The 21,424-nt window shown below is 39.5% G+C and overlaps 1 protein-coding gene across 2 annotated transcripts in view; it reads left to right on the top strand.

The window, feature by feature from the left end:
* LOC134815847 (uncharacterized) overlaps positions 1 to 21,424 on the top strand; it is a 305,237-nt gene that overhangs the window by 115,079 nt on the left and 168,734 nt on the right. Inside the window, exons 1-6 of one of the 2 annotated variants that reach the window (XM_063824430.1) lie at positions 2,904 to 3,028; positions 10,843 to 10,887; positions 12,226 to 12,365; positions 12,755 to 12,926; positions 19,069 to 19,167; positions 19,454 to 19,641. In XM_063824430.1, the coding sequence (XP_063680500.1) occupies positions 2,993 to 3,028; positions 10,843 to 10,887; positions 12,226 to 12,365; positions 12,755 to 12,926; positions 19,069 to 19,167; positions 19,454 to 19,641 (680 nt within the window). In that variant the 5' untranslated portion in view covers positions 2,904 to 2,992. Of the gene's footprint in view, positions 1 to 2,903; positions 3,029 to 10,842; positions 10,888 to 12,225; positions 12,366 to 12,754; positions 12,927 to 19,068; positions 19,168 to 19,453; positions 19,642 to 21,424 lie in introns of those variants that run through there. The other variant, XM_063824429.1, reaches the window with a different exon arrangement.

Genomic DNA, 21,424 nt, shown 5'->3' with positions numbered 1-21,424 from the left:
TGAGTTTAGGAAACCAGCTAGGTGCTTAGAGATTGTAGTGCAACATTTCTTAAGAACAGCTATTGATATGTCACTAGCCTTGTCACCCTGGAAGGTTTTAACAATTTTTTCGATTTCCTCAGAATCACAGGGGTTTAAGAACATACTGTTGGTAACTCTTTTGTTAAAGTAGTTCTTATAATTAAGGGGCCTCTGGCAAGCTGTGTCACGACTTATTGGTTTGGAGGATAGGTTTTTCTATTTTGTATTTGAGCTGTTTAGCTCACAAAAAGCAAATATTTGATATGGACTGCTTTAAATTGATATTTTGCGAAAAATTTACCATTGAGAACTAGTGTTTTTTATAGCCTGTAGCTTTACAACCTACCAAAAAGTGCACCGAGTTGGTCTTGATATTTAAAACAAATATTTACGAGTATATCCCGTTAATGTAACTGCATCTTCAACCGCAGTTTCATTTCGGAACATCAATTAATAACTGTTCAAGTCAAATATAGTAATTTTATGATTATTTATTTTAGTATTTTGAAGTGTAGTAATTGTTAAAATTGTTAATTTTATACTAAATTATAGATGTTTTAAAACGTTTTAGCTGCGTATTATTTGTTAGGTGGGTATCAGAAAAACCTTTGTCAATTAAACCTCAAGTCCTAGTAGTAGACTCAGTAAAAGTAGTAGTACACACATATCTTTCAGTAAAACTAGAAACTCTTAATGTTCATTGCCCTGTTGAGGCACCAATCAGAAATAGAATGGACAATGGTGCCCCTCCTGTTGTGTATCCATGTGGTGAATGCTCTCAAGATGTCATTGGCCTCGAGTGAAGTTTGATGGTCACTGTGGTAAATGGTATCATGGACATGTTCAAACCTGGTTGGTGGTTTTGTTTCACTGCCAAAATGGGCGATTTTCTTATTTTTACAATAACTCCATTAATAATTACTCGATGGTCTTGAAACTTTCAGAGATGATTATAATTGTGATAACAAATAGTCTCAGGTCATCGGCTATGAATAATATTGTAAAATGGCCCAATTATGAATACCAAGTGACAAGTGTTGCATGCACCAAAAAACGTTTGAAAAACTTGGGCAACACTCAGAAGTAATGTAGGTATGTAAGAATTGTAAGGCCTTAGAGAAGAAACTGGCTAAGCTTGTTAAAGTATTAAAATGGGGTAATCACGCTTCTCTAAGCGAGATCTTCAATGCTGCTGATTTTTCCTACAGTGAAACGGCCATGCCATAAAGTGGGCAATGCCTTCATTTATGAACTAAACAGATTAATCAACCTGTTTAATGACAAGACAGGATTGAGGATGGGAGAGTGTGGCGCTAAGACTAGTATTTATCTTCATTCCCAGTGGCGAAACGTTGCCTGTTGGCGCTTGCGCGCCCCGCCGAAATGCGCCCCCCTCCCCTTTTGGAGCCCCTCTCTAAAATTGAACAAATAAGTTGATTTTAGAGGATACATTGCGTCGGTAAAATCTCTTAAAAAGTATTTCTAGAGCAAAACATGCAGTTTTGCTAGTACCTTAGTTACAAGTATTTCAAAATTGTCCCACATTAAAACGAAGATTTTGGGCCCCCCAAAGATGGCGCCCCCCCCCCACAGCAGGGTAGCGGGCCCTTTGTAACGCCACTGGCTGGTAGGCTGGTTCCCTTTAAAACCAGATAAATGTCCAGGCCTAAGACCAATTGGTATAATTGGTGAGATCTTGATACGGATTATTGGAAAGTGTGTGATGATGGTGTTAGAGAAATATGTTCAGAAGGATGCAGGACCACTTCAAACATGTTCAGGCCATGAAGAGGGAATTGAAGCAGCAATACACGCTATGGCAGAGGTTCATGATAAGGACACGGAAGCCATTTTGGTAGTGGATGCTTCCAACGCATTCAACGCTCTCAACAGGGCCACTGCTACCAACAACATGCAGTATGTTTGCCCACCGCTTGCTAAATACTGAGAACACCTACAGAGATTCAACAGACCTGTTCCAAAAATTGCTCCAGATTCTCCCTCCTTGCACCCTCTTTGAGAGTGAGACCTATTACTGTGAGCATATTGCAGGACTTTTCCTTTGTGGACCTTAAATTGGCACAACAAAATCTTGCTGGATTTATCATAATATTTCACATAATTGCTAGATTTCAATTCTGGAAGCAAATTAACTGAAATTGCATCCATTTTTCAAACTGCTTGCAGGCCCTAATATGCATTTAAAATCGTATTATTTGAATCATTCTTGAATCTGTGTTTGAAAATGATCTCTGTTGCCAAATTGCTCAGCTACGCTTTTTGCACGTGCAAAATTTAAAAAAAAATTCCGCCAAAAGAATTTGGACGAGATGCAGCATTCGCTTAGGCCCACCCTGCTGTAAACTTAAGATTTTTTACAGGCATGGTATGGTTGACACTGAACGTTTTATTGTTTTTGAAATTCAGGCTGTGGCCAAAGCGTGTGCTAAATAAAAAACTCTAAGATTTTGGTCACAGTACTTCAGACAGGATTATGATTAATCACTCTACACTCAACTGTCACGTGACTTTTTCAACCCGTTTCTAGCTTGCCCTGAACGACTATTCGATACCCTAACCCTCACTCCTTCTAGATCTATATCAGTGTTTCCTGAAAATTCTGCAGCATCTTCCAGCAAAAATTTCATCCATTTCTTTCTTGGACGACCCCTTCTCCCACTGCAAATTAAGCAAATCTTATAAACCTGTTTTAAATAATCCCTTTGTCTATAACTTTCTACTGGTGGTACTAGTGGTACTACTTTTCTACTGGTAGTACTAGTGGTTCTACTTTTATACTGGTCAAGATTAAGTCATACATAACTTTTCCTGAGTTTGAACTTGAACTGTATTCTAAAATGTAGATAGCTTATCTAATTTGTATTTTTCAGTATGTGATATAAACATGTTTCTACACTGAACTATGGACCTTTGTACCAACTTTACACTTACTCCGTAACAACTGTAAAATATGACCCATCAGATGAGATCAGGGATGACTGATCAGGTGAGTTTACTGCTTTTTCAGTGACATTACAATTATATTGCAGTTAATTTTCGGTAACAAATTAAGAAATAAACCATGTCCTGTTAAATGTATAAACCACGTAACTCACGCAATTAACAGCTCTTCCCTGCTGTTTCAGGTAAGATATTTTAATGGATTAACCAGCCTTGAGCTATGAATAATTCAGATCATTGTTATGATAAGCACTAGCTTTGTGACCACTGACTCCACCGTCTCTACATTTAGTTGATTAAGTAATCCCACCTTGCTGTAATCATGTAAATTAGATGGTTCTTTGTAGTACCTCCTTGAGTCAAGTTGGGGGTTGAGCTCATTATCGCACATTGCTTTGTAATACTACAACATTTTGTACCGTCTCAATCCTATTCTAGTTCCATCACGTTTACTTGATAAATTTCAAAGCTTTCCCGTTTCATTAATGAGATTAGATAGTGTAGATAACATGGTTGATGTTGAGTATCTTGGACCAAAGATTAAAGCAAATGGAAAGGTGCGTAACATTTTAACAAGCAGTTTTAACTCTCATCATCTAACACGTTTTAGATAAGAAGCTATTCTAGTTAAGTTTAGTGAACTAAGATTAATATTTAAAACTGCAGTTCCAAGTGTACAGTTGTTGTTGTTGTTATCTGGAAGATGCCTCAAAGTCTGAACTGACATTGTTTCGCCAAGCCTTGTTACATGACTCCACAGAAAGAGTTAAACTTTTCACTCTTAATTGCATGAAACTATGATAAAGTACATAGGATCATAGCCTGTGCATACGAATTTCTGTCTTTGCTTGATTATTAAATATTTTATCGGTTCCCTTGCTGCATATTATACGCAAGCTATTTCTGGAAAAATATATAGATGCAAAAATTTTAAAATCATCAAGCAAAAAAATGTTAGATAAAATTTACAGTACAGAGTTTTGCTACGTCATCGTTATGTACTGATGATTGGGTTTTAATTGAGACTATTTCTTAACTTCTTGCCTTCCCGCCTGTTGAAGTGGAACAATTAAAATTACCTAACCTCCCTACATGATGATGTTATTGTTACCTAATAAAGTGCACTTCAGGAGGAAACAATGCCCCCTCACTGTGTCTGTACTAATGTTTATATAAAAACAATGTATACTGTACAGTTTCCTTTTACTCTGCTATAACAAGCACTGATACTTAAAATCTATTTATAGTAACATGTGCTCAATTACTGGAGGGAATAGGTTAATAAGCTGTCCAACTGTTCAAAAACTGGGATACTTTAAGATATATAGTAAGTGATATATCACTTAGAATATTCAGGACAGCTACTAGAGTTTACGAGGGAATTATTATTACAGGAAATATAAAGTTATCGCCATCTCTAAGTCAGCTTGTATTTCGGAGAGGAGTTTTAGTTAGTAGTTAGGAAATGTTACACGTGTTTGAAAGCCCTATAAGTATGAAATATTATATTATTTGATATTCTCGCTAATAATTCTAGTCGTTAAACTCGAAGCACTAACAGAAACCTTTTGACTGTAGAGGATTGTAGTTAAGCTGAGATTTAAAGAGTGCAATAGCTACTTACTAATTACCAACGTAAGTTAAAGTTTCTTGGTAAACATTGTTTATATCAGCAATCTCATATTAGAAACAAAAGTATTGAAAATCGAACTTTTTTTTGTCCTAGAATAGACAGCAGGTAAACGTTACTACTTGCTACCTCAGACTTACTGAATCTGATAAAGCTAGTCCCGACTAGATAATCAGTCAATAAATGTATTAGAGTTGTAGTTAAAAGACTGGTAATTATAGTTAACAATATCTCAGTGTCTGTAACATGCCCTTAATGACCCAATTATAATCGGTCAGTGCATCTCCAACTTATCTAGCAGTCACCAGTCTGTCTAAACTAGAGACAATGCATCTCCACCTTATCTAGCCTTCACCAGTCTGTCTAACTAGAGACAAAGCAAATAATGAACCTTTATACTGCACTCAACAACAATAAGGGTGGATTTTGGGCGGCAAACAAAGAGGGCAAGCAGCACCTTGGAGGGTATGTGGGCACAAGGTGCAGGACACCAACCAGCCATTCACAGCTCGCTTTACATCAGCTGATCTGGTCACAGCCAATAGGTACACACCAGCTAAATACGATAATGACCCATTAGACGTTACGTATACTGTATGCTCCTTCATAAATATATGTGTATCCAGGGTTGATAGGGGCTGCTGTTTCTCTTGTTGTACTGTTTACTGTGTACTTTCTGATAGAGTTAATGATATTATACCAGAGTGAGCAGCATTGTCTGAGCTAGGTAAGTGGTTTAACTTACACTCCCTTATTATTATAATCCTGCACAACCTCAATCTGTCTTAGTTAGAGTTGTCTTTTCTCCTCACGCTACATTGCAGACGTACAAGTTCCTCCTTGTTTTCTTTTTAATTAATTGTACTTCAATTAGACTCTTAATTAATTACTCTCTCTTTTAGTTGATGTCCGGTACGTTATAGTTATCTTAGGGATTGTGTAGAATCAATGTTTCATCTTATACACCAGTAAATGATCTAATAAAGTTAGACACACAGGAACCTTCTGTGTCTAACTAACTTGCGTCAATTTATCTGCTTTTCATCAAGTGTCACGTGGTACCTGAGCAGCTGTAATACTCATTAACTTATCAACACTCGTTACTAACACTAGGTAGTAATTACCTACGAGACATATCAACAACATATCTATTGAAAACTTACTGTTCACACGAGATTATCAGTCTACAAATATGTACGGGGTTACAGAGTAATTTACTATATCTTGGGGGGTTTCAGAGTAATTTACTATATCTTGATCTATTTACCTACTTTCAAGTTAAGATCCTGTTATTGGACAAATTATGATAAGAATTCCAGTCCTTATAAAATTAAATTACAGTATAAATCCTATACTTTAATTCATTTTTACGATAATATGTTAGTGTTTTCAGAAAAACATAGCTGTGTATATATAGTAGCTAAGGGAACCCCAACATTTTGTGGGCTATAATGACTTGCACACAATGTACTGCAGAAAATATAAATCCTTATTTTACTGCCTTTTAGTGGTGTACATATCATCACTTGACCTACCTATGTGACCTGTGTTTACCAATACATTTATAGTTTTCTGGGCGGTTCAGTGAATTAGAGTTTTGTGGTTGCTTGGCAACTTTATCAAGTTAGCTAATAGTTAAAACACGTATTATGTAGTTATATAACCACAAACCCCCCGTGCAACTACAAACAGTAAGAAATATCAATCATCATCCCTGCTACTGGAGTAAATCATCATCATTGTCTCTGCTAATTGCTTATCAGTACAAAAACGTACTTTGTAAGGTCATCCACCTCAGTCTACTGTAACCACTGTATTGCTAGCTGTTCACTAACTGTGTACACACTACACAGTTTACTTCTATTAAAAACATCATTTATTGCTTGGCTAACTGCCAAAAAGCTGATATAGCATGCTCGTGAAATAATGTAGTACTAGTGTGATCATACAACTCTCACAGTAAGTTGTTAGTGATACACACTCTTGGAGTAGTAGTGAGTCTAGTGAGCATGCTTCTCTGTCTTAAGAGGGGTGTGTAATGATCAGGTGTAAAGTTGTGTATAGTTTAAAGAGCAGTCTAGTGTAACATTAAATTAGCATATTAAATACATTACTAGATCACACACGTAGCAGAGTTAGTGGTTACTTTACTAATTATTAATTAGTTGGTTAAGTACTTTCCTAATTATTAAAAATAGCAGCAAGGGATCATGTTAACTCTGTCACATATTTATAGTGTGACAAAGTTTACATCTCGCTGCCGGCCAGCGATATATGTTCACCTGGCAAAGACAATATGGTTATGTGACAAAGTTAACCACCCAGTGGACAAGGCACGACCTTATTAGCTATAAATAGATTTACAATATGGTTATGTGACAAAGTTAACCCAGTGGACAAGGCACGACCTTATTAGCTATAAATAGATTTACTTTACAATATGGTTATGTGACAAAGTTAACCCAGTGGACAAGGCACGACCTTATTAGCTATAAATAGATTTACTTCAAGTAGCCCTGTGTACGGAAATAGAGTTAAAAGAAATGTTTTAAAACTGGTGAATGTAAGATTAGTGTACTTATCGGCTTACTGGCCTGGAAAGTAAGTGCCTCTATCCCTATTTCATTGAGAGTGTTTAATAATATACACTGGTTATCTTGATACACGTACTATAGTTCGACACGTACTATAGTTCGACAACTTAACTTTGCCAGATATCACCCCTGTCGAACTTCGGTACGTGTCGAACTAGAGTCCAGGTAGCGTACTCTAGTTCGACAAATAGTTTCTGCTTGTGATCCAACGGTTATTGAGTATTGCCGGGTCCTCATCAGTCATCATGCGATCACACTCACAGGGTTAAATGGTAGATACAACAATTTTCTGACATCTAGTAACCAGCGGTTAGAAAATCCAGAACCTTTTAATTCTTCTGTTTGCCACTCGGTTCTGGTCTAACAAACAGGAAAATAGATTGATATCCGACTGTTTCCGGTTCAGCAGCCAAATATCTAGACCGGTACTCGGTTACTAGTCGTTTGTGATAATATAGAGTATTTGGTAGATATTTATATAGCGTACTCTACAATCTAGATCTATAAAACGGAGTACGAGTTACCACGTTAATCTTTCATCTCTCCGCTAAGTCTACAATTCTGCACTAACAATTGAACCTGAGTTAAATGTTCATAGATATATATTATAGAGAGATATGTTATAGAGATTATTATTAAAATAACATTCACACATAGTTGAACAGCGTGAGACAAGTGGAAAACAAACAAAGTGAATAGATTTCAGGCTCGTAAAGGATCGTCGTTTGAGATCGGAGATTTCAAAACTCTAGTTCGACAGTCGAAGTTCTCTTGTCGAACTTTAGTACGTGTCGAACTAGAGTCCAGGTAGCGCACTTTAGTTCAACAGAGTTGAGAGTCGAGGGTTTGTCAAACTACAGTACGTGTCGAACTAGAGTGCGTGTCGAACTTGAGTACGTGTACCGTTTATCTTATATAATGAGAATCAAAATCTTCTGGTTGTGATAAAGACTAAGTAAGTTAGATACAAATAAGGAAAAGTAAGTAGTATCGTATATTATACACAAACACAACCTCTGAATTGGCAATTAGGAAAACTAAGTTGTTTTGTACATTATACACAACCTCTACACAACGTGCCATGAACTAGCTTGATTGACAGGAGATCTGCACACGTGTAATCAGTTGATTGTTTGTCTTCTATCTAACATGCAGTTTCCTTGTGAGACGTCACCAGTTGTTACGGGGGGGGGGGGGGGGGGGGGGGGGGGGGGGGGGGTCACTGTGACAGTATCAGTACTATGTCACTGTGACAGTATCAGTACTATGTCACTGTGACAGTACCAGTACTATGTCACTGTGACAGTATCAGTACTATGTCACTGTGACAGTATCAGTACTATGTCACTGTGACAGTATCAGTACCTCGTCACTGTGACAGTACCAGTACTATGTCACTGTGACAGTATCAGTACTATGTCACTGTGACAGTATCAGTACTATGTCACTGTGACAGTACCAGTACTATGTCACTGTGACAGTACCAATACTATGTCACTGTGACAGTACCAATACTATGTCACTGTGACAGTACCAGTACTATGTCACTGTGACAGTACCAGTACTATGTCACTGTGACAGTATCAGTACTATGTCACTGTGACAGTACCAGTACCTCGTCACTGTGACAGTACCAATACTATGTCACTGTGACAGTACCAGTACTATGTCACTGTGACAGTATCAGTACTATGTCACTGTGACAGTATCAGTACTATGTCACTGTGACAGTATCAGTACTATGTCACTGTGACAGTATCAGTACTATGTCACTGTGACAGTACCAATACTATGTCACTGTGACAGTATCAGTACTATGTCACTGTGACAGTATCAGTACTATGTCACTGTGACAGTACCAATACTATGTCACTGTGACAGTATCAGTACTATGTCACTGTGACAGTATCAGTACTATGTCACTGTGACAGTATCAGTACTATGTCACTGTGACAGTACCAATACTATGTCACTGTGACAGTATCAGTACTATGTCACTGTGACAGTATCAGTACTATGTCACTGTGACAGTATCAGTACTATGTCACTGTGACAGTACCAATACTATGTCACTGTGACAGTATGATCAGTACTATGTCACTGTGACAGTATGATCAGTACTATGTCACTGTGACAGTACCAATACTATGTCACTGTGACAGTACCAGTACTATGTCACTGTGAAAGTACCAGTACTATGTCACTGTGAAAGTATCAGTACTATGTCACTGTGACAGTATCAGTACTATGTCACTGTGACAGTACCAGTACTATGTCACTGTGACAGTACCAATACTATGTCACTGTGACAGTACCAATACTATGTCACTGTGACAGTACCAATACTATGTCACTGTGACAGTACCAGTACTATGTCACTGTGACAGTATCAGTACTATGTCACTGTGACAGTACCAGTACCTCGTCACTGTGACAGTACCAATACTATGTCACTGTGACAGTACCAGTACTATGTCACTGTGACAGTATCAGTACTATGTCACTGTGACAGTATCAGTACTATGTCACTGTGACAGTATCAGTACTATGTCACTGTGACAGTATCAGTACTATGTCACTGTGACAGTACCAATACTATGTCACTGTGACAGTATCAGTACTATGTCACTGTGACAGTATCAGTACTATGTCACTGTGACAGTACCAATACTATGTCACTGTGACAGTACCAATACTATGTCACTGTGACAGTACCAGTACTATGTCACTGTGACAGTATCAGTACTATGTCACTGTGACAGTACCAGTACTATGTCACTGTGACAGTATCAGTACTATGTCACTGTGACAGTATCAGTACCATGTCACTGTGACAGTATCAGTACCATGTCACTGTGACAGTACCAGTACTATGTCACTGTGACAGTACCAGTACTATGTCACTGTGAAAGTACCAGTACTATGTCACTGTGACAGTATCAGTACTATGTCACTGTGACAGTATCAGTACTATGTCACTGTGACAGTATCAGTACTATGTCACTGTGACAGTACCAGTACTATGTCACTGTGACAGTACCAATACTATGTCACTGTGACAGTACCAGTACTATGTCACTGTGACAGTACCAATACTATGTCACTGTGACAGTACCAATACTATGTCACTGTGACAGTACCAATACTATGTCACTGTGACAGTACCACTACTATGTCACTGTGACAGTATCAGTACTATGTCACTGTGACAGTATCAGTACTATGTCACTGTGACAGTATCAGTACTATGTCACTGTGACAGTATCTCATCTTATTCCTGACCAGTGTCTAAACTCTAAAGGCTCAGTTTCACTATATTTACACTTCAACCTGATCATTATCAATGCGGACTGTGCAGTTAGCTTAGGTCACATTATACTTACTGGAAACACCCAGTTCACATAGTTTACATAGTTGTGCACTGATTCGAGGATAAGTTAGTTGTAAATCATAAATTCAAGAACTTTACTTGGCAGGTTATTGGTTAATAAGATATTTATTACTACTTTGTAAAATAAACTACATTAAATATTGTTGTACTGAATAAATAGTTAACAATGCAATGTTTATTACTACTTTGTAAAATGAACTATAATATTGTTGTACTGAATAAATAGTTAACAATGTTTGTTTCAGTTAGTGAGAGATAAGGAGGTGATTTTCATGGAGGGAGCCAACAAGGTACGTTAGTTTAATCTAGATCATTCCTTTTACTAACAAGGTACGTCAGTTCAATCTAGATCATTCCTTCTACTAACAAGGTACATTAGTTTAATCTAGATCATTCCTTTTACTAACAAGGTACATTAGTTTAATCTAGATCATTCCTTTTACTAGCAAGGTACGTCAGTTTAATCTAGATCATTCCTTTTACTAACAAGGTACGTTAGTTTAATCTAGATCATTCCTTTTACTAACAAGGTACGTTAGTTTAACCTAGATCATTCCTTTTACTAACAAGGTACGTTAGTTTAACCTAGATCATTCCTTTTACTAACAAGGTACGTCAGTTTAATCTAGATCATTCCTTTTACTAACAAGGTACGTTGGTTTAATCTAGATCATTCCTTTTACTAACAAGGTACGTTAGTTTAATCTAGATCATTCCTTTTACTAACAAGGTACGTTAGTTTAATCTAGATCATTCCTTTTACTAGCAAGGTACGTCAGTTTAATCTAGATCATTCCTTTTACTAACAAGGTACGTTAGTTCAATCTAGATCATTCCTTTTACTAACAAGGTACGTCAGTTCAATCTAGATCATTCCTTTTACTAACAAGGTACGTTAGTTTAATCTAGATCATTCCTTTTACTAACAAGGTACGTTAGTCTACCCCCAAAACCCCCACTTCTCCTCTAGTCTACCCCCAAAACCCCGACTTCTCCTCTAGTCTACCCCAAAACCACCACTCCTCCTTTAGTCTACCCCAAAACCCCCACTTCTCCTCTAGTATACCCCCAAAACCCCCACTTCTCCTCTAGTCTACCCCAAAACCCCCACTTTTCCTCTAGTTTACCCCCAAAACCCCCACTTCTCCTCTAGTCTACCCCACAACCCCCACTTCTCCTCTAGTCTACCCCAAAACCCCCACTTTTCCTCTAGTTTACCCCCAAAACCCCCACTTCTCCTCTAGTCTACCCCCAAAACCCACACTTCTCCTCTAGTCTACCCCCACAACCCCCACTTCTCCTCTAGTCTACCCCAAAACCCCCACTTTTCCTCTAGTTTACCCCCAAAACCCCCACTTCTCCTCTAGTCTACCCCCAAAACCCACACTTCTCCTCTAGTCTACCCCCAAAACCCCCACTTCTCCTCTAGTCTACCCCAAAACCCCCACTCCTCCTCTAGTCTACCCCAAAACCCCCACTTCTCCTCTAGTATACCCCCAAAACCCCCACTTCTCCTCTAGTCTACCCCCACAACCCCCACTTCTCCTCTAGTCTACCCCAAAACCCCCACTTCTCCTCTAGTCCACCCCCACAACCCCCACTTACCACCTCTCTCCCTCGACCCTCAGGTTACTCAGCAGATAGAGGCACATCTCGCTGCGTTTGGTCAGAAGTGTGAGATTGGAAAGTCTCATCTTGAAGCAGCTCTACTTCTGAGAGATCACGAGCAGCTGGAAGCTGGAGCTCTCCGGACTTACGCCACTGCAAGGTAAGGGCCTCTGTGTGGTGTTGTGTTTCCGTTATTACTTTAAAGTTACAACCTCGATTCATTTACTTTGTCCGTGAAATTTAAAAAGGTAAAATTTGATTAATTAGATACAATATAGAGACTACTGTCTCGCTGGGAGCCCCCCCCCCCCCCCCCCGTCTTGCTTTCAGACGCTTCTAGCTCGTGTCTTACAAAAGAGCAAAAGGTTCTTACTTATTAAGCTAAACCTGTTTTGTAAACTATCAAGGGAATTGTGACCGCAAACTATTTCCAACTGTAACGTTCATCGAATCAGAGCGTCTAGCAGTTTCTTAAATCATTGACTGGTTGAGATACTTGTAATTGCGGTGAAGATACTGTGTAATACTGACTTGTTTAATACTCCTCAGTCAACTGTTGAAGACAGCAGAACAGCTGGTTAAGGCGGGTAATGTAGACGGAGAGAGAGTCAGGGAAACGACCAAGAGGCTGGACACTCTGTGGCAGGGACTTACTTCTAGACTCAACACTCACAAGGAGGCACTCAGCTACAGTGTTACTTTCCATCAGAAACTAGAACAGGTACCAACAACATCATACAGTGTTACTTTCCATAAGTGTGGGCCCACGTGATGCCCATATAAGGAGTGTGGGCCTCCATTAAGTTTTGGAGTTCTCTAAACTGTTCTTTCTGCTAAGGTGAACTTGAATTTCGTTTATATAAGGGTTATTTGCTCATGATATTTGGTTGAGTTTAAGTTTGAATTTCTCACCTGAGATGCATGTTTCTTATAAAGTGGAATTTAGATATGTGGTCATGAACTGAGTGGTGAGGGTAACCGTGGTGGTAACCGTGGTGACCATAAAGTCAGACCACTCTGACTGAGTGGTCTGACTCTGAAGTAATTGCGTATGAATTTCACCGATCACAATCCTATAAATTGACTGTCCAATCAGGAGTGATCTTGATAGCAAGATTATCACCATGATTAAACATCGTAATTAACAGACCCAATTTTACCGAATCCGATTGCATTTCCCCAGGTAATCATGCTGAAAGAGGAGTATTAGCCTCTGATTATCGGTAATTAGTCTCTCAGCTTAGGTTTATTTCCAGTGACTGGTTCTGATAAACTGGGCAACCATCCTGTTTAATCCATATCATACGACAAATGCTTAATCTAACAGAGCGCTCATTTTGAGCTAACATCGTGTTCTACCTAATACGAGCAGACCTTATAACAAGAGCACGTGTCAGAACCATCTGTAATGTGCAGTTAGAACCCTCTGTAGCATGTGTCAGACTCACTGCGCGGCGTTCTCAGAACCATCTGTAATGTGCAGTTAGAACCCTCTGTAGCACGTGTCAGACTCACTGCGCAGCGTTCTCAGAACCATCTGTAATGTGCAGTTAGAACCCTCTGTAGCACGTGTCAGACTCACTGCGCGGCGTTCTGTAATGTGCAGTTAGAACCCTCTGTAGCACGTGTCAGACTCACTGCGCGGCGTTCTCAGAACACTGTTTCGGGTTTTCTCACACTAGTTTAGAAACCTAGCACTTAGGAAGCCCTGGAAATGCTTCACAAGTGCTTCACTAGTGCTTCCTGCGTACTTGAGTGGCAAGTCTCAATTGTCTGCCGAAGTTTTAAAAATAAGGTTATCAACCTTCACATTAAAAGGGAAAATAGTGCCATTTGGAGGTGATAAAATAAAGGTTTCACGTTATAGAAATTAAGTATTTAAATAACTAAACCTGTGAGCTAAAGAAAGCACTGTGTCGGCTACACACTGGGGGAGTATTATAATACTCTCCCACAATAGTTCTCAGTAGTTAGCCGCTCCTGTAGCAGAGGCTTCCTGTCAAACTAGAGTGTGTGGAACTAGCTGCTCTCCTAGCTGCTCTCCTAGCTGCTCTCCTAGCTGCTCTCCTAGCTGCTCTCCTAGCTGCTCTCCTAGCTGCTCTCCTAGCTGCTCTCCTAGCTGCTCTCCTACTGCACTCTCCTAGCTGGCTCCCTAGTCTGCTCTCCTAGCTGCTCTCCTACTGCTCTCCTAGCTGCTCTACCATCTGCTCTCCTAGCTGCTCTCCTAGCTGCTCTCCTAGCTGCTCTACTAGCTGCTCTCCTAGCTGCTCTCCTATCTGCTCTCCTAGCTGCTCTCCTAACTATCAGACCTTGTTAATGTGTTATTTAGATATTTTGATCTTATTTATAGTATCAGAGTATCCTTCCTAGGACCTAGTTTAGTGTGTATCCTGCCTAAAACCCTTCCTCTCCTCTGATATCACCCAATGTTGTTCACAGCTGATATTATAAAAGTGAAGGTACTATGTGGTGTGATCACGTGACAGTTGGGCAGTCACGTGACATATCTACACACAGGTACTACAGGGGGTAATTTGACATGATATTAAATATACTGCCTGTCCAACAACAAATTAAATGTTAATACTTCAGCGTCCTGCTGGTGTGTCACCAAATTATTATCTGTCCTATATGACGTGAGATAAGTTAGCCATGATACGGGGGAGGGTTCTATCGCATTTTAGCGCGACAAAATGCGATATAATGCGGAAAATGTGACCGACTCCCCCTCCATATTGCTTCGCATATAATAAGTTTTTGCACGTAACTTCTCTGCTGCCTGACAGTGACCACGTAACCCTGGAAACGCTGGGTTTCTCTGAATAGCTCCTAAAGGAAAAGTAACCTGAAGGAATGTGATACTGTGTGTAGGTAATGTGTGTCTCCCCATGAATATATCTTATACTGGTACAATAATTGCAGAATTAAATTACTAACAGGTAATATTAGTGAGTGAAGATAAACAAAGCAGTGGTCTCTTAAACTACGTACTAGAAACTAATGTACTGGAGCTACTCATCAATATCACTATTTCAATATTTCAGTGTTTTTCTGACAGTTCGCCGGGAGATATTGCACAAAAAGCTATACTTCGAGCACTATTGTAGGACACGTTCCCGGTTCCTGTGTCACTGTGTCACTGTGTCACTGTGTCACTGTATCACAGTGACACAGTGACACAGTGACACAGTGACACAGTGTCACTGTGATACAAGCCGATCAGGGTCACGTGATCACAGCATTAATATGCTTCTCTGTCTTCTAATTATCTTATCTAATTGTACATCAAGACGTGGTCACTGTGATTACAAGTATCAGAAATAATAAGTTGTTACATTATCATCCCTCATTTTTAACTCAAATATCATGGAATTCATTATTCAGATGTAAATAGGGCCCCTGAGAATGGTTATCATGGTGTTAAGGCAGTAAATATAACAGGTAAACATTGTGTGATTACAGAAATATAGAACCGAGAGATTCAGAGAAGCTAAACACACAGTCGAGAGGAAGAATACCTTTCTGGACACATCATATCACCTGCTCTCTCACATATCATCTATAATATCCACACATAGCCTGGCTCCTGCTCTAAACTTGTTGATATTCTCGTACTCTTAAAACATCCTAAATCAAGACTATAACTAGCTAATAACTCGCTAAGGCTTCTAACACTGAATATTATCCTACCTTGTTATAGTGTTTACTAAATAAGTAAATATATCCTCACTGAGTGTTAATTAAATATTTACAGGGTTTCTGGCCCATTTTACCGAGTTCACCGAATTATGATAGACAAATCAGGATTCCCGTGTGCTAGTGAGTTAATACACTGCTTTATCAACAGCTCAATTTGTCCCGTCTAAAGCTGAGTCCGTCTCCCAATTTCCCAGAATATTTCTAGTAAAGTATGTAGTGGTTACTATACTACACCTATGTGCAGTTACGTACTGTAGTAATATTTCTAGTAAAGTATGTAGTGGTTACTATACTACACCTATGTGTAGTTACGTACTGTAGTAATATTTCTAGTAAGTATGTAGTGGTTACTATACTACACCTATGTGTAGTTACGTGCTGTAGTAATATTTCTAGTAAAGTATGTAGTGGTTACTATACTACACCTATGTGTAGTTACGTACTGTAGTAATATTTCTAGTAAGTATGTAGTGGTTACTATACTACACCTATGTGTAGTTACGTACTGTAGTAATATTTCTAGTAAAGTATGTAGTGGTTACTATACTACACCTATGTGCAGTTACGTGCTGTAGTAATATTTCTAGTAAGTATGTAGTGGTTACTATACTACACCTATGTGTAGTTACGTACTGTAGTAATATTTCTAGTAAAGTGTGTAGTGGTTACTATACTACACAGTACACCTATGTGTAGTTACGTACTGTAGTAATATTTCTAGTAAACACCTCGCCTGGTTACTGGTTACGTACTATAGTGATCAGATGTAGTTACATAAAGGCTATTTACCTGCACTTTGTAATACTTGATAAGACAGAGTGCTCTCATTGATCAGCATCAGTTTCCGTACTCAGGATTAGAGTACGTCACGTCCACACTATCAGTGTTCACTATGTGCCGCGTGTTGTACCATCACGTCCACACTACCAGTGTTCACTATGTGCCGCGTGTTGTACCATCACGTCCACACTACCAGTGTTCACTATGTGCCGCGTGTTGTACCATCACGTCCACACTACCAGTGTTCACTATGTGCCGCGTGTTGTACCATCACGTCCACACTATCAGTGTTCACTATGTGCCGCGTGTTGTACCATCACGTCCACACTATCAGTGTTCACTATGTGCCGCGTGTTGTACCATCACGTCCACACTATCAGTGTTCACTATGTGCCGCGTGTTGTACCATCACGTCCACACTATCAGTGTTCACTATGTGCCGCGTGTTGTACCATCACGTACCATTACTTGAGACAGTGACAGATAGTAGTGTGGACTCCAACAATAACAGCAGGGATCATATTGTACGACAACGGGAAATACAGGTTGCAAGGCCGCTACTACTTGTGACAGGATGCTAGGCGCTGCGTGAAGAGGGAGTCGCGCTGCCATGACCTCCACAATCCCTTACTAGCCCTGATGAAGGGTTTTACCTGAGGGGTTTCCCTGAGAAAACATATTTTAATCCTATCTGTCAAGAGGTGATTAATATTGTGGGAGAGAAAACAGTTGATCCTCGTCTGTGTTTCTATTATTACTTATTTGAAATATTAATCACCAACAATAACCAGAGGATACATTGTGTACTGTACAGTAGTGCTACTACTACACTACTCTACTGACTAGATATTCAGCAGATCTACAAGTCTGAAGCTGCCTAATATAATTAATACACTACTAGCACTATAGTACTAATATAATTATACCTCTTGAAAGAGCCGCTCCCCCTAATATCTCAGATCACAGTGATATATTATATAGAGAGATAGGTAGGTCAACAGTGTTCTCATGTTCAGATCCAGGGTCCCTTTATGCCATTACTATTTACACACGTTTGGTGTGGTAACTACTATACAATACTCCCATTACACTCCCACATTGTAGCGATACTCCCATTACACTCCCACATTGTAGCGGTACTCCCATTACACTCCCACATTGTAGCGGTACTCCCATTACACATTGTAATGATTGTTGGGTGTAACAAACCTATGTCCGGCTGGAAATACTGATAATTTGTAAGATCCACACATTTAGAAACTGGTAGTGTATAAGCTCCTTTAGAAAGAGTTCCGCTTGAACTGGCTATTATCACGTGTCATCTGCAATCTGCATGTCCTACAGTTCTAGCAGACTGAAAACCAATTAGCAATTAGTAATTAGTATTTCAACCTATTTTAATCTCAGATGTGAGAATCCACATGGCTAGCGATGCATCAATTTGGCCATATCTCGTAATCGTCTTACGATGACGTAGTTTTAGCAGTACTGTCATAAGTATAGGAGTATTAAGAAGATGTTGACGCTGTCTAAGTAGAAGTAAACGCTCTTAAAATTAGAGTGTTTAGTATGTAGTTTATAGAAGTCCTCTATTGTCTAAAACCCATCTCTTAACCCCTGGTATACTGATATCAGACTCGTGTGATTGGACCTACTAAAATAAACATTATTTCACCTGAGTATTTACTGAGCTTATCATTCTGCACACTACTAATTCTGCAAACTACTAATTCTACAAACTACTAATCAGGATGGTATGTGATCGCCACCTCTACCCAGAGTGTATACCATGCTCCACTTGAGCAGGTTTATAACTGTAAGAATGTTTGAGAGAAGTGTAAAAGTTGCAGCACATCACGTGACGTCACAATCTCTCACGTGACGTCACAATCTCTCACGTGACGTCACAATCCCTCACGTGACGTCACACTACCACTACACATCACTGCACACGACTCACTCTCGCTACATTTTACCAATTACTGGTACACGCTATAATAAGACAAGGAAAAGCTCCCTGCCTTACTGCCTATTAAATCTCCACTGAGCAATGCGGCATGTTGCCTCTCCACTCGTGCCGTGAGAATGTAATTATTGAACAAATTCGGCATTTTATATATTCTTTATGGCGTGGAACAGGGATCTCTTATTAGAATCTCTTAGAATCATCATTGTGGTAAAATGTGTCAGTGAAATCAATTACCGATAAGTTGACACGAAGAGAATAATTTAGGATAAAATTTGGAATTCAAATTTTGAACAGTTTGGTTGCAAAATAAGAAATAAAGGGTAAAAGCTATCCGCCTGACTAATATTAACTTTATACATGTTTGCAGGTGAAATGTCACGTGACTAATATTAACTTAATTAATACATGTTTGCAGGTAAAAGCGTGGTTGACGAACTGGCAGTCAGCAATAGAACAGCAACAAAGCAGATTAGCTAGCCAAGAGCTGCTAGTACAGTTACAGAGACAGGGGGAGGTTAGTTACCATGGCAACTTAGTATTTATAGACCTTTATACTTTCTATCCAAATAGGGCTACCAAACACATCTCAAATATGAGAACACTAAATAATAGTTCTTCCCTCATTATTTATTTATTTTCCAGGTCCGAAGTAATGGTGTATTTAAGATAAGTTTATTCTGACAGTGTTTTTTAACACTGGTTTTGGCTTATCGATCAAACATCAGCCAACTCAAGCTCTCTTAGAAAGGATCTGGTTTAGCTTTAATAGCACGTGGAGTTTAACCGCCCTATCTGACCAGGTACTAACGGAGCTGTATAACGGGCTGCAACAAGACAGTAAGCACCTGATTAAGCTGCTAGCGTCGAACAAGCAGTACTCAGCAGCTGAGCGGTACGTGACGTCACACCTCTCTCACGTGACGTCACACTACAATGCTACCTGTGGGATGTGGCAAGTCTACAGAGCCGCTCACACTACTTCTACCAAGTGAATATACTGTTACATACCTATTCTGTGACGTCACAATCCTTCACGTGACGTCACAATCCTTCACGTGACGTCACAATCCCTCACGTGACGTCACAATCCCTCACGTGACGTCACAATCCTTCACGTGACGTCACAATCCTTCACGTGACGTCACAATCCTTCACGTGACGTCACAATCCTTCACGTGACGTCACAATCCTTCACGTGACGTCACAATCCTTCACGTGACGTCACAATCCTTCACGTGACGTCACAATCCTTCACGTGACGTCACAATCCTTCACGTGACGTCACAATCCTTCACGTGACGTCACAATCCTTCACGTGACGTCACAATCCCTCACGTGACGTCACAATCCCTCACGTGACGTCACAATCCCTCACGTGACGTCACAATCCCTCACGTGACGTCACAATCCCTCACGTGACGTCACAATCCCTCACGTGACGTCACAATCCCTCACGTGACGTCACAATCCCTCACGTGACGTCACAATCCCTCACGTGACGTCACAATCCCTCACGTGACGTCACAATCCCTCACGTGATTTCACAATCTCAGTAATTGTCATTTTATTTTTCACAAATCTCATGGTAATATCTACCCACTATTTCATATTTTATCCAGCAGTATTATATCAAATAACATAGTTTAGTATTTTTATATGTCATTATTGTAGTACAGCCTGAGTGCCTTCTTCAGTACACCAATATGAGCAATATCTACTGCTATACTAGTAGCGTGACGTCACAATCCCTCACGTGACGTCACAATACAGTACAGCCTGAGTGCCTTCTTCAGTACACCAATATCAGCTGCTATCTACTGCTATACTAGTAGTAGTTATAATAGTAGTACTAGAGATAGTGTTAGTAGAAACTACTCCCTAGGGAACTACACTACAACAATAGTTATTGATAGGGTCTACTAATTTCTAAATATATATTAACACATTACACTCCCGTACAAATGGGCGTGTTCACGCCCATTTGTACGGGAGTGTAGGAGATCACATCTCCTACTCTCACAAACTGTTATTTTCTGCAGTTTACTGAACCTGTTAGATGTTATCTCGCAAATTAGCGACACGTCGTTACATTTGACAGGTTTCTGCCGTGGTACAACTGTAAAGCAACCGCACTGTGTACCCCCTGTGTACAACCAATTATAAAGCCATTTTAAGTACCACATGTAATTATACTGTCAGGTTAATGGGTGGGAGAGACGTTCTGTTTGGTCTGATCTGCAACCACCTCAGTATAATACCACCTGCTATATTCCACCTATTTTACAGAGCAAGGCTTATCAGTCAAGTATAGGGTAGTAATCATAATTAACCGTGAAATACAGTTATTATTATTATATTAGTAATGTGCATGTCAGCTGTGTGAGCTGAGTGGTGGATATTATTGGGTCAGTAGGACAGCGTCACTGGAACAGTGCCAACAACAGCAGGAACATACAGTCAACATGTGACGTCACAACACGTGACTTGGTACGAGGATACAGTAAATGTCCTGCACTGGTGTGAAGTATAATTAATATTTAATTAAGGTAAGTCTCTGTCAGCGCTAGCCAACATGGTCAAACACAAATATTATTCTACCAAATATTGAGCACTACTAAATATTATTCTACCAAATATTGAGCACTACTAAATACAGATCTGGAACGTACCCAACCAATAACTATTAGAAAGCTGTATAGTTGTAGTACCCTGTCTAGTAGTAGTGTTCTCCGTTCTTATTGGAGCATATCCAGCACTGTGTAATACTATTA

This window comes from Bolinopsis microptera, chromosome 5, assembly GCF_026151205.1.
Source record: "Bolinopsis microptera isolate Bmic1 chromosome 5, MBARI_Bmic_1.0, whole genome shotgun sequence".
Taxonomy (NCBI): domain Eukaryota; kingdom Metazoa; phylum Ctenophora; class Tentaculata; order Lobata; family Bolinopsidae; genus Bolinopsis; species Bolinopsis microptera.
The sequence above is the reverse complement of the archived record's forward strand: the minus strand, read 5'-3'. Positions and strand labels throughout refer to the sequence as shown.